This window comes from Urocampus carinirostris, chromosome 9 (genome assembly GCF_059441175.1).
Source record: "Urocampus carinirostris isolate Australia breed hairy pipefish chromosome 9, RoL_Ucar_1.0, whole genome shotgun sequence".
In the NCBI taxonomy this organism is placed as follows: Eukaryota; Metazoa; Chordata; class Actinopteri; order Syngnathiformes; family Syngnathidae; genus Urocampus; species Urocampus carinirostris.
The window spans coordinates 37,577,450-37,591,705 of NC_142357.1; the positions used below are offsets into that span (position 1 = coordinate 37,577,450).

General features: G+C 36.9%; 1 protein-coding gene across 1 annotated transcript in view; it reads left to right on the plus strand.

Annotated features, from left to right (window-relative positions):
- The window catches only part of diaph1 (diaphanous related formin 1), a 125,721-nt gene that overhangs the window by 79,564 nt on the left and 31,901 nt on the right, over positions 1 to 14,256 (plus strand). The window contains exons 19-22 of the mRNA XM_088343679.1: positions 11,993 to 12,088; positions 12,203 to 12,297; positions 13,133 to 13,234; positions 13,461 to 13,700. Coding sequence (XP_088199805.1) covers positions 11,993 to 12,088; positions 12,203 to 12,297; positions 13,133 to 13,234; positions 13,461 to 13,700 — 533 coding nt within the window. The remainder of the gene's footprint in view (positions 1 to 11,992; positions 12,089 to 12,202; positions 12,298 to 13,132; positions 13,235 to 13,460; positions 13,701 to 14,256) is intronic.

The following is a 14,256-nucleotide window of genomic DNA, read 5'->3' on the forward strand; positions in this document are numbered from 1 at the left end:
AACACTGAATTAACAGCATGACCTGCCCCGAGACCTCATCTCAGCCCAATACAGAAGTTTTGGAAACTCCTTGGTGACAAAGTTATGGTCATGAGAGCCATTACTATCACCGGACTGCAGAGGAGGCGAGAATAAGAATGGACCAAAATCACACCAGAGCAGTGTGAGAGACTAGTGCTATAATGTGGCCACAGATGTGGTGAAGTCATTCACAGCAGAGGCCTGTACACTTCTTACTAATTGCTGACTGTTGTAACCCTCAGAACTATTTTTCCATGCCCCATGCTTTGTTGTTCTCTAACGTTGATCAGTGTGTACTCTAATTTTGATCAATGTGTTTTATGAAAAAAGTTTTTTTGGGTGAAATGCGTTTAGTCATTTGGTGGAAAAAAGGTGTAGTCCCATGATATAGACACAAAACGTAAGTTAACCTGTGGAACAGTGAAGATGGTTTTATTTGAAAATCATTACATTTTTTATAAGTTTCTCAAATTTTGATATCAACTGTATATGGTTCCCACTTCACATAAATTCCGTTAATACTGGAATGGCTAGACCGCCAATATGTGTATAATACTGTATCATACAAGATTGAATGTTTTTCTCGCCATTGTGTGAATCACATTCTTTCTGCTCATTACTCCTACTTTATTGACCTCATCTTTCACCTCAATCTACCTCACAATAATATCCATCCCTCATGAATTCTCCACTTTACAGTACATCAGCTTCATCCTTCCTCTAGCATTTTTTTACTTTCTCCCAGTTGTTCTATTTTCTTCTTACAAGGCGTGAATGTTAGCCCGAAAGAAAAGCATCACGGCGAGCAGCAGAAATCATCCTGATCCGTACGCCCGCGGGCACCTAGACTTTCTCCGACTGTTTTTCCCTGCAAGCTATGACTGACATTATGAAGGGCAAAATTCCCCCCACCTCCCTAGACGCTCTGTTATAGAGGGCTTGCTGAAGGGTTAATTAGACCAAGCAAAACTGGGCCCTTGTTGTCATCTTTACAGTACACACACACTTGAGCATGTGCCTGTTTGTGCGTGAGTGCCAATCCTTCCACCATGTGGTCAAGTCACAATTACTAATCATGCCCGAAAGCCTTCGCCTGGAGAGAGAAAGAGGGAGGGAATGAGAGAAGGAGGTAGCGCTTTTCTTTGTCCTCATCACCGAAGCAGAGATAAAGACGGCTAACGTGACGGCTGGCTGGAGACGAGGGGACAAAAAGTGAGGGATTAGCAGAGGATGAGCTTGTCAGCCTCGTTCCACAACGGGCTTTTAACTGTCTTCCACGGCATGAGATTGTGACGACGTCCACTTTTCTCTCATCCAGTTTGCTTTACATAAATCCGAGGTCGCAGAAGTGGGCAGTTTTCTTTTTCTGACCAGAGCAAAGCACCTCATCGTTTTTGTAAAGAGGAAAATGATCCTCTCCCGGTGTGTCTTTAGGTCATCTCAGTTTTTAATTTGTTCTCAATTTGAAAGTTATCCTTACCTCCACTGCACACATGGCTGATGGGGTTGGGCAGCCAAGACTTTATACATTTTAATTTCATATATTAATACAATAAACCCTCACTATAACACAGTTCAATTTTCACTGTCTTTCTATTTAGCTTGTTTGCATAGTGTTCTGCATTCGGATTGACCAAACCAGGGGTGTCAAAGTCAAACGGCATGGAGCCGAATAAAAAAAAAAAGGCTACAAGCCAAATGCCAGACAATTTTTTGAACATTTTAAAAGTGAACCTAATTGAACCTTCTAAAAACCTTACAATAATATTCCGATATGATCAGATAATTCTATTTTTTTAAGGCTCTGTCAGTAATCTTCAATTTTTAGCTGGCAAGAAGAAATGTATTTTGTAGGAAAATTGATTAAATACGCTGTTATCATTCAGTCTCTATGATTTTTTTAGTTTATATTTTGGCAAAAGTGGACTAAAAATAGTGTGGTGAGATAAAATTAAATGACTTTCCACTATTGTTCTAGTGATTTAAGTGTCAGCACTCTAACCACTGTGGCCCGGGTTCGATTTGATCAGTAATGATTACACAAACAGGTGGTATACTGAAAAACATTGTAAAGTAACGCACATGTATAAATGCTGTATGCATTTCCAATCTTATCCACCATATTTTGCGTGTAATAAGTGCACTTTCAAATTTCTGGCCAATTTGGATTTTTATAATCCAGAAAATACATTAATAATGTTCTTTTATTTGTTCAACAAAGGCTTGAGTGTATAAAAATTGTTTGGTGTTTGAGGATTGTAAACAAATAAAGGTTTTTATTTCACGGATATCACCTATCACAGGTTATTTTGAAATATTAACCACGCGATAAACGAGGGTCCACTTTACTAACATAGCATCCTTCTGTTGTTCTACGCTCTCCTCCCGCTAGAGGGAGCACTCTGCTAGGAAGGCTTATGCATCAAGGACGTTGACGTGTCAAAAAAAGAAAGCCCAAGTGACTGTTGGTGTGCAGCATGCTATTACGCTCCCCTCCATCCCTCCTCTCGCCCTCTCCGTGAGTCATTTTGTTAGTCAGTCACCCCACTCGCGTTTGAAGTCAGACAAGGTTAAACTTTGCGCGGCGGGGTGTGTGTTTTCGTGTTGACTCTATTTCTGGCTTTCGCCGCTGTAAATCACTCAAGGTCACTTCCTCATCATCTTTGTCCTTTAAACTAAGTTCTTTTGTATCATCTCCCCTTCTCCTCCCTCCCCTGTCTTTATTTTTCTCCTGTTCCTTGATTTGATTCCCGTCCCCTCCTCGCACTTTGGCTCTCCATCCTTCTCCTCTGCGCTCTCTATCTTCCCTCCTTGTAATTAGCTGGTGTAATTGCTGTAGTAAATCTTTTTCTGCTTTCCCAATGAGACTGGCTGATATAGGACTGATTTAATAAGGACACCCTTGCAGCTCACCTCACAGCATCTGTGTGTGCGTGTTGTTGGGAATGGGGATTTATGAGGTATTTGTGTGGTTTCAGCAAGTGTGAATTTCGAGTTCAAGGTGGTGGTGGTATTGCTACGTCAAATGTATTTGCCCTTATCAGCAATGCAGCTTGTTTATCAATGTGTTTTGTGCGCGTCACTGCTGCATAGCTTCATGGCCAGAAGAGCAGAGAGAGGGTCACAATGTCCCTGAGAAAGCAAAACACTTACCCTATCCAATTCTATACTCTAATTTCCTATCCCAAGCGCTTGCATGGATGTGCTAGCTTGTCCTTAATTTTCATTTGATTTTTTTTCTGCTGTCATTTCCTCTCAAAAACTACTCAGTTGATGAAAAATATTGAGTGTAGGTCATAAAAAATGGTATGAGTGAGATGGATTGTAGACTTGCAGTACACAAATTGGTCCAGTAGGGGGCACTGTGACTCCACGGATAAAAAGACATTGCTCCACACTTTTTTGTCTCCTACGACTTTTGTGTCAATTGAATAAACTTTTAGTCAAATAAAAGAGTTGTCTTGGGAAAAGAATAATTTTAGCATAACCAGGAAATAAAAATGCCAATTTCAGCTCCCAAAACTAATATTGCTACTCCCATCGGGTGATTCTTTTTCTATTGTAAAAATGCAAACATCAGTTTTATTTCCATATTTTGGTTTTTGTGCATTCATGAAGGATGCAGAGTAAACAGTACGGGAAAAAAAATATGTTGTTTGGACAATCAACAATATAAAGTCAGTTTAAATCTCCTGTACAATAAATATATTTTTTTAACACCTTTGATATTTGTATATTGTATATTTTTAAACATAAATTACAACAAACATCTACAAAAATGCAATTGATACATTGGTAAGAATTATTACACCATTTGCAGAACATTTTGCTTAACTTCATGTTTTTATGTATTAAAATATTTTATATTTAAACCATTTCTGCTTAATCAAAACAAATCTTATATGGGTATAAAAATACAATTGGCAAAATCATTAACCATTAGTGAGTTAAAATCATTTTGCTTTAGATGATTTTTATGGTTTTGTTAAGAAGAAATAAATTTTCTAAAAAATAAGCAAATATGGTGAAATTGGGAAAGTTTTCTACCATGGTGGTAATTTATCTTGTAAATATTCTTGGGTCATCAGCATGGAATTTTTCAATTTTGTTGTGCATTTGTTACAATGACAATTATATTTTATTATTCTAAATGCACAATACGGATAAAATATTTTCATATCCCTTAAACTGTGATTATAAATATGTGTTTCAACGGAGGTCTTTACAGAATTCCACTAGATGTTGTTGCTACATCGTGATCTTACTTATTTGACTCCTTTCCAAAGATTCCTCTCCTATCCTAAAGAATTCCACTTTTAAAATTATACGAATATGATATTATAACTGGATGTTCACACACTAATATTGAACGTGAGTTGAGTTTAGATTGCCATGTTTTACCCTACTAAGTTTTATTTTGTAGTGTACTACGTTGTATGACCTCTAAAAATTCAACGTCCAAGGACTTGTGGGTCAAAATTATATTTAAAAAAAATCATTTAATCATAGCATCTGATATTCATTCGAAAGTTGTATTGTATGCACGTATGTTTTATTTAAAATTGAGAATAACATCAAATTTCCACGTTGACAACTCCTGCCTGCAGTTACATTCAACATGCGCCAGGGGTGCGCAAGTGAGCAGCTCTCTAGCCCCTCCCATAATCCCTCCCACATCCTGCCCTCTTTCCCCCTCCTTTTTTGCCCCACCCTGCCATCTGGTCCTTTTCACACAATCACGCGCGCTCACATACACACGCACATAGTTGAGTCTTTTCTTCCCGTTTCCTTTCACAGAGAAAAACAGGATGAAGGGCCGCTTTCAGGCACCAGAGTTACCCTGGAAACCCCCCCTTCTTTTATTCTCCTCCTGTCACACTTAGATGGCGACACTTCTATACAGAATGACAGCATGTTGGACATTTAAATTTTAAAGGGCCCAAAGATACAGCTGTTCCCCTGTCTGACATACTTTTATTTACTTTCCACACAAAAAAAAAACTTTTTGCCTTTTTGGATCACTCACAAAGTTAACTTATTACGCTCCAAAGTTGGCAAAACATTTGTGTGACATTTTCTGTTCCAAAGCAGTTATTTTTTTCCTTCTATTTTTTCTTCCCCACAGAAGCTCTCATCATGCACGCACGCACACACCGTTGAAACTTTAAACCTTCTTCTCCGACCCAGTTACGACAATCTTCAGACTGGAAAGCTTTTAGGAATGGAGAGAAAAAAAGTTATATAAGTATTTATAAGTGTTGCCCCCCCCCCTTTTTTTTTCTTTTTATTGTACCTCCTGAGGGCTCATGGAAAACATCGTCGGGCTGCATTCAGTGAAGAACATCATCGGAAAGCTTTTACCAGGTTAAAAATAAATCACAAAGAGGTTTGTGGGAGGTGGGGGCATTGTAAAAATCATTAGTATGCTCCCATACTGTATGTCACACATGCCTTATATATATATCACTCCTTTTTATCAAGTGGTATTATCTTTTTTTTCTCCTCTCTGTACATCATAAGCAGGCCGGCCATTATTTTTTTCCTTTTAAGGATAGAAGAGGAGACTCAAGGGGGGCGGGGGGTGTTCGCTTCTGGTCCGCTGACTGACTAACAGACTCCTCTTTGTGTGCACACTTAATAGAGACTTCTGCATGACTCGGCTCCTCGTGATCTTATTACAAAAATGAAGAATTTTATGATACACACGTGTTTGCTGAGAACCCCAAATTTAACAACCCCCCCTTCTCCAAAGACCCCAGCACCCCATCACTCATTGCCAAGCAGCTGTTGGGGAGACTGAACATTATGAGAGGGGGAGTAGTTTGGAAAAGTATATGCTACATTCTTTTTTTTTCAAACAGTATTTTTATAATAGACTTCATTCTCTCCACCCTGCTGTATATTTATCTACATTTTGGCTTTATTTTCGATAACATGCTAAAGGTATCACATGCTCTGCAAAAGTATGGTTAGAAACAAGGGAAAAATATGTTTCAGACATTCTTAAATAAGAGAAAAATACATTAAGGGGCCACATTATCAGACAGCAGAACAAGAATATTATTTCAGTACAAATAGCAGTTGGGTGGGAAGGATAGGGGAGCGGGGTTCTCAATATACATTTTATTAAGAACTGCCTTGATTTGATATTATTTTTCCCCTCTGTTCATCTAAATACAAGGTTACAATGAATTCAAAATCGTCATGAAAAAAGGAACCACATCTTATCTGTATTGTTAAATATACTCTTATCAGGTTCACCCTAACACTGTCACTGACCTATTTTTATGGGAAAAGATTAATGAAATCAAAGTATGGGTTAATATGAAGTTTGATGATAATGTAAAGATTGAAATGTCTCATTACATTATCTGGTTAAACATAGTCGGTTACAAAAATAAACCCTAACATTTCGCTACACAGATCTTCCTCTTACATGTTTTATCGCTTCAGCTCACATCCTTTCTCAATTTTTGCTACCAAAAGTATAAAAGATTTGTACATTGTCATTGATTACAATGGTATGTACATTGCTTACCATGAGATTAGACATGACACATATTTGATGTGTAATAAACGATACAAATTTCAATACGCAGTATTTAAAATGTAGTGCTTCTAGACTGGCCTAATTTTTCAGTGCAAAAATAAGAATACATAAATAAAATACTTTTTTTTTTATTCATAGGGGAGATATTTTTTCAGTTTTGTGTGCTTGTTTAGGGCCTTGATGGCATTAGGGAAAGAAGTATCTGATAGTGTCTGCAACATTCTTTTCCTACACAAAAAGTCTATAATAAAATAACATGCGCTCCATCAATGTGTAATTTATTCAAACCTTCACTTTATTTTCTATGACGTGCTACAGTTTGTCTGTATTCTTCATCTCATGCGCTCAGCCTTTTCCTCACCTCCCCCACAGTGACTCAGTGCAACGTGGCGCAATGCTAATAACCTCCGTTAGAGGCGCCATAGGATTACAAATGAAAGCCATGTGGAAAGCACTGAGCAGCCATTTTACAAATTGTTTTTAGTCCAAACCCCCATTTCATGAATCAGATGTGATGTCAGCAAGTCTCCCTCTCTGTTCATTGGCTAGTGAGCAGCCAGACTGCATTTGATGGAGCGCACATACAGACACGCTCTCAATATATGAGAGACATTAACCTAGTGATGTGATGAAGAGGTCTTCTCTCAGATTAACTGGATTATTTGAGATTATAGGTCAAGCAGATTAGAGATGTTTTGTGTCTTCAAAGTGGACCACTAGGTAGATTGCTCTTTCTTATTTCTGGCAATATTCTTTTATATTAAGAATGCCAGTATATAGTATTATTAATATCAATGTTTTTTATTATTTTTTCATTTTATTTTATCGGTTTCTGTTTATGTTAGTACATGTCCCATTGTCACATCTCCTAAAGGAGAAAAACACTTCCTGCCAGCTGTGGCTATAAGTTTCTAAATATATTTGTCCATGTCTCCGTGTCTTCCTGTTTTGCCATCCAGATCCAAGTAGAATCTCTCACTGTACTCTGAATGGAACATTGTCTTAGTTTTTTTTTTTTTTTTCAAGCAGTTTGCAGCAAACATCACATCACAAAATTAGAGGGTCACCCAAAAAGACAGAAATAAGGGTTCAAAAGGTTTTGTCATTAACAACATAACATTATTTACAATAAGTTTAGACGTGTCTCTCTGGGATGAATATGTCACAAAATACTTCAGAGAGAAAAATAAGATTAAACATTTTTGGGGGGGTGAATAGGTCAATATTTACAAAAAGCTGACCGAAGTCATACCTGCATCGGAAGAATAGTGCAATGAAAAATAGTGCAGCCACCTATTTTCCCCCCAAAATTGAGAAGTATAACAATATTCTTTCTATACTGATGTACACTTTTTTCCACAGTTTAAGGTAGTGACGGCCCTGGGAAGGAAACTGTCTCTGATACATAATAGTTATTGTTTTATAGGACCTGTAGCGTCTGCCATAGAGCAACAGGTGAAATAGGTGGTAGCCAGGGTGATGGGAGTCCTTTATAATGTTTGCACTATTGCGAGCCGGTCAAGTACTCCAGACTGCACAGAGAGCAGCCGATGATTTCTTGAGCTGTTTTGATGACTGTAAGGTTTTTCTGTATTCAGCCGTGTTCCCAGCATGCTACTGTGGCTCTGCAAAAGGACACCAGTAGCTTTTGTTCCAGGAAACCTATTTAGTGGACAATCTCCTAAATAATTTGTGGTACTTCTTCTATCAATCATTTCAACACATCACTTATTGTATTATTACAGCAGTCATTTGTCCGTTAATTAATATATGATCATACGGTGTAAACTACAATACACATTTTACAGTTTCCGAGTTTTTTTTTTTTTGCCTTCCTTACTCTCTAGCAACACTACCGTTTCTAAAATCAGGATTTTATATTTTTGTTGCTTTAATGTGTTGTGGTGGCTTTTGGTAAAAAGTTGGAGCTTAGTTTTCCCCTCAACATTTTTCCTGTGGTGTCCAAGGTAGTTTTAAACAGCGTTGAAGAACATGATGTAAACATTCTGAAGTTGTTGTGGTCTTCCTGTCTGCTTTAATGGAGTGAATAAAGGACAATTCACAGAGAAAGCGTGAGAAGTGTCCCTTCTCAGGAGACTCCGGAAGTGAAGTGGTTTGCAAGGTTATTGTGATAAAATGGTATGTGATGAGTTTTGAAAGATAAAAGGAAAATAGCTGATATGCAAGGTCGGTCAGACTTATTGAGACTGAGTCTGTTCTAATTTGGCAGTCAAGAGACTGGTTGAGGAGCTCATTAGGAATGAACTGTGGCCTCCCTGGAAACAAAGCAGACTTTGACTAGAGGCACGATGGGCTTGCCACATGGATGACATATTTTGCGCTATAGATAGAAGAATGGTCACAAGCTCCATGTTTCGGGTTTTTGTTTTTTGTCAGTTTCTTCCTGTATTGTGTCAAAAGACTTGAAAAAGAATAGATAGATAGATAGATACTTTATTCATCCCCGAAGGGAAATTCACTTTTCCAGCAGCATCCAGCTGCCATTCGTGACGGCGCCGGAGAAACGATTCAATTTGAATCATGTACAAACAAACAAACAATTGAATCATGTACAAGAAACGATTCAATTTGAATCATGTACAAACAAACAAACTATTGAATCATGTACAAACAAACAAACAAAATATTTATGTTTCAATAAGTGGAGTGTTAATAAAATGGGGGGAAAATAATTTCTGATACTGATATAACCAGGTAAAACTAATTTTAAGTTACCTGTCCAAATGAATGTTGTGCCATCTCACCTTTCCCACTCTCTCTCCTGCAGTTGAATGACCTTCAAAACATGAATTGAATACAATACAATGTTTTATTATCTATGATAGTTTACTATTTTTATAAAGAATCACATAAGTAAATCTCCAAATGTAATATAAAAAAATCTTATCGTTAGTTTTCTAATGGTTTTACAATTAAAAGCCCTCTGAGATTCAATCTGTAACTTCAGTGGAACTGTTTAAATCTAGGCTTAAAACACATAACCTACTCTTCTCGTCAGCTCCAGAGCAGGGGAATGTATAATAATAGTCTGAAAAATCGTCTGTGTAATATAGTGTAATAACCTGTGAAGCCCTTTGAGACTCTTTGTGATTAAGGGCTATACAAATAAAAATGACTTGACTTATATTCTATAGCTTGGGTATGATCTATGCTTTATGTAGACTATGTCTGTGTATTGCAACATCCATTGCAGCCTGGTCATCCTGGAAGGTGGATTACCTCATGTGCGGTCCCTTCTCAAGGTTTCTTCATTTTCCTCATCCTGAGGTTTAGAGTTTTTTTCCTGCCCTCACGTAGGTTTTACATCAGGGGATGGTGTTATTGTAGTCAATAATAGCCTGTAGTTTTGTGTAGCCCTTTGATAATTCTTGTGATTAAGTGCCATACAAATAAACAAGACTTGACTTGACTTAAAACAAACATCACTTTCACAGTAGATGTCTTTGTTTTGTTCTTAGAATAAAGTGATGTGAGATTACAAAAAAGTCTGTCATGAAACTAATGTTTGATCAAGGCCTTGTTCAATTATGATTTTCACAGAGTGGATAGAAATAGAACTTGAGCTAAAATTAGATATCATTTAATTTAGTTAAGGTTTATTGCCCGATGGACATAATGATAATTGTTAAAGGCTATCTGCTATATTTTCTGTCAGTTTCATCACCCTTTAAAGTATTTTCATTTGTCTTTAAGTTTATCTATGGTAAACTATTATTTGCTTTTAAAAAATAATGTGCATAATTATATATGAGTTTAGTGATTAGGTAATTGTGAATGTGTTGGTTCAGTATATGACTTGTTGGATATTCAATATATTGCAGGTGTCTGGAACCTATGGCTCTTTCCATGAGTACATCTGCCTCATATTAAATGGGACTTGATAGATAGATAGATAGATAGATACTTTGTTCATCCCCGAAGGGAAATTCACATTTCCAGCAGCATCCCTGAGCTGAGAACAATCGAAAATAACACGGGAGCTGCTGGAGTGGCTGCCATTCGTGACGGCGCCGGAAGAAAAGATTCAAGTGCAGTTATTGTTATATTGCTTAATGCTGATCCGATTGTCAGACATGCAATCTGTACTGTGAAGCATGGGGGTGGTAGCATCTTGCTAAATATTTATAAATTTTGTTTTAATTATATTTTTTATTTTATTTCTTTCTATTTTTATTTTACTGCATACTACATTTCAAGAAAAATAAAAAGACACAAAATCGAATGAGTTTTGTTTTTGTGTTTGGTTTGTTTACCATTATAATAACATTCTAGAACTTTGGTAAACATGTCTCTAAACTACAGCGTTGGAGACTAGAACTTGAAGCCCTTTGAGACTCTTCGTGATTTAGGGCTATACAAATAAAGATGACTTGACTTGATTAATTAATACTTGCTTTGTTTGTCAGTAATTACTGTTACAATATATTGTTGTATAGATATTGCATAGAGTGCATATGATCATTATGTTATGCACATGTTCATTATGTGAAAACCCGTCACTTTTAACATTAGACAAGTGCTCCAATACGGAATGGCTAAGAAAAACATATCACTCATATTTATCAAGCCACATTATCTTAGCTGTACACACTAGCAGCAATAACGAATGAAAAATGAACATAAAAATGTTGATGTAAGGAGGCAAAACTACATCAGGGAAACGTAACATTTGACCAATTAGGGCCATAGAGGTAAGTTGTGCATCCCCTACAACTAACAGCTTAAAGTTAATGACCAAAAACATGGTAAAACGACCTTAGTGCTGCAATGAGGACAAATCGACTCTCATGCATAATCCCTTTGCACCTTCCGGGAAATGGCACATCCTTAGTCACAAATGTGACCTTGTCCCAGCGCGTTAACACGAACGTGTTTGTCATGTGTGAATGTGTCATGTAACATACCGTATCCGCAAGCCAATGGCAGAAGTTAACGTTCCCCACAGTTCACAAACGTCAGTGCACATTTAGCAGGCCAAAGGGTTTTTTTTAACAAAAGTTAAAATCTCACAGCAAAAATATGAGTACTGTTGACATTCCTATGGAAACATGAATCACTATTGAACCATCTTTTAGATGGACGAGCAGAGATTAGATTACTATCAGATATGGTTGGTTGGTTGGTTGGATCACTCACCATTTCCTGTGGTGTGTATTAGGCAAGTATAGCCTGGTGGCGCCCATCCCTCTCCAGGGCAATAAATGCTTCCACCCGGTCTCGAACCGTGGAATGCCCGCGCGTCAGGCGAATGTGCTAACCACCGCATTACGGAAACACTAGTATCAGATACACTTTCCCTATAATTGTGTGCTTAAATTTTAACTGTAAATCCTGTATATCAAGATTTGGGGGATGATTGTATTTATGACACGTCCAATTTGTCTTTTTGGTCATTTCCAGCCAAAAAAGAGCCTCAAGGTGCAGATGAAAAGCAGGTGGCAAAGAAGAAAGTCAAGGAACTGAAGGTTCTGGATCCAAAGTCATCACAAAACCTTTGTAAGACAAAATGATTTGTCCATCCAAAGAGCAAAATGTCATAATTTCCTCCTTGTAGAATTACTGCAGAACATTATATGGAAATGTTAAGCTTTTTGTGTCACCCACATATAGCCATTTTCCTTGGATCCTTTCGTCTTCCATATGAAGAAATCAAGAACTGCATCCTGGAAGTTAACGAGAAAGTCCTTACTGAGTCCTTGGTTCAGGTAAAGTTTTGTCGAAGAAAAAAAACTTGTTTTATATATTTCTGTCATGTCCTTAAGATATTTGTTCTTTGAATTATGATTAAAGAACATGTCATTTTTTGTGTAGCACATTTCAGAGATTTTGCGCCTCAAAGTGCTGTTAAAAAACAGTCAATCTGCAATAAGAATATAAAGTCTCAACACACAAGAGTTAAAATAAAATGAAAAATGATGCAGAGGAGTTATTTGGAATTAATAGTTATCTGCCTGTTTTGACTGAGGATTCATAATGTACTGTAAACATCCTTTTTATTTGTTTTCCATATCTAAAACTTTGGAGAATGCTATGTTTTTCAGATGAAATATTTCAACTGGACCAAAATGCGATTTTAAAAAATGAAATCAAATATATTTAATTCATGTGGTGCTTCTTTTGATTAGATTGTGTTTTTCCCCCCGTTAGCATGGTTTTAAATTAGATTTTGAAAGGCATTAAAAGAAAAATATCAACGTCTTGAATTTAACTTGCCTTAAGGCATCGGAACCCTGACCAGCTTTTGTTATATACTTTGTTAAATATTTTTTGTTTGTTTTACTTGGTCTACAACCCAAAGTCATGTATGTATGTATGTATGTATATATATATATATATATATATATATAAATAAATAAATCATTTTTCTTTATTTTTCTTTCACTATTCTAGATGTTTATCCGGGAGTGCCACATCTTATCTTTTTCTGGGCAATATACACTACATTGTAATCGATGACCACAAAGATTATTCTAATATTAGTGTAATAATTAATAAAATAAGTTATCGATGATGTGTTTTTATGTGTGTGTTTCTATGCAGAACCTGATCAAACAGCTCCCGTCACCAGAACAGTTAAGTGTCCTTGGAGAGATGAAAGATGAATATGACGACATGGCTGAATCAGAGCAGTTTGGAGTTGTGGTAAGGTGGCTCTTTATTTTTATTTTTCATTTATCCTCCTGAACATACTTTATCCATGTGATTCCAAATGAAAAATAAATGATGCACTGACAATAAAGAAGCATTCTTGTAGATACATTTTGTCACAGCAATGGTTCATGTTAGAATACACACAGTGTATTTTGTTGCAAAATCCCCCCTCAGTCATGCATTCTATCCCTCTTATGCTTTATCCATTTCTTCCCAGATTTCAAGTGTGAAGCGGCTGGGGCCAAGACTTCAGGCCATCCTGTTCAAGCTACAGTTTGAGGAACAACTGAAAAACATTAAACCGGATGTGGTGTCTGTGACGGCAGCTTGTGAGGAGCTTAGGAAAAGTACTTCCTTCTCCAAGTTGTTGCAGATCATCCTTCTTGTCGGAAACTACATGAACGCAGGCTCCCGGAATGGAAAGGCCTTTGGTTTTTCTATATCATACCTGTGCAAGGTAAAATAGTCAAGTCACGTCATGTTTATTTGTATAGCCCTTAATCACAAAAAGTCTCAAATGGCTGCACAGATACACAAACATCATTAACATTAAATATAGGTAATAACAGATTGACAGCTTCCTGAGGTAAAAATCATTCATAACCTAGTGAATATAAGAGTGTTTTTGGCTTAGAATTAAACAATTCCACAAAATAAATTGTAAAGAGTGTGGAACATCTTAAAATAGATTTGGTTTCCTACACATAATCTTCACTGATGTGTTCTTACTCATGCTTACATATATTTTTACATAATTAGCAAGGATGCACAATCATTTTCAGACCAATAAAAGGGTCTGTAATTTGTCACACGCTACGCTTTAATATTAAATCAGCTGACACTACTTTTTAAAAAGAATCCTAGTATTTATGTTCCTTCATTTTGTTTTTATTTTTCTCTGGCAGTAGTAGCACAACTTGGTCATGTCACCTCTCTATCTCTCCGTAATGTGAGTGAGTGAGGCACTGTAGTTATGCATTGGAATGCTTGGCCATACAGTAATCAGTTGCATG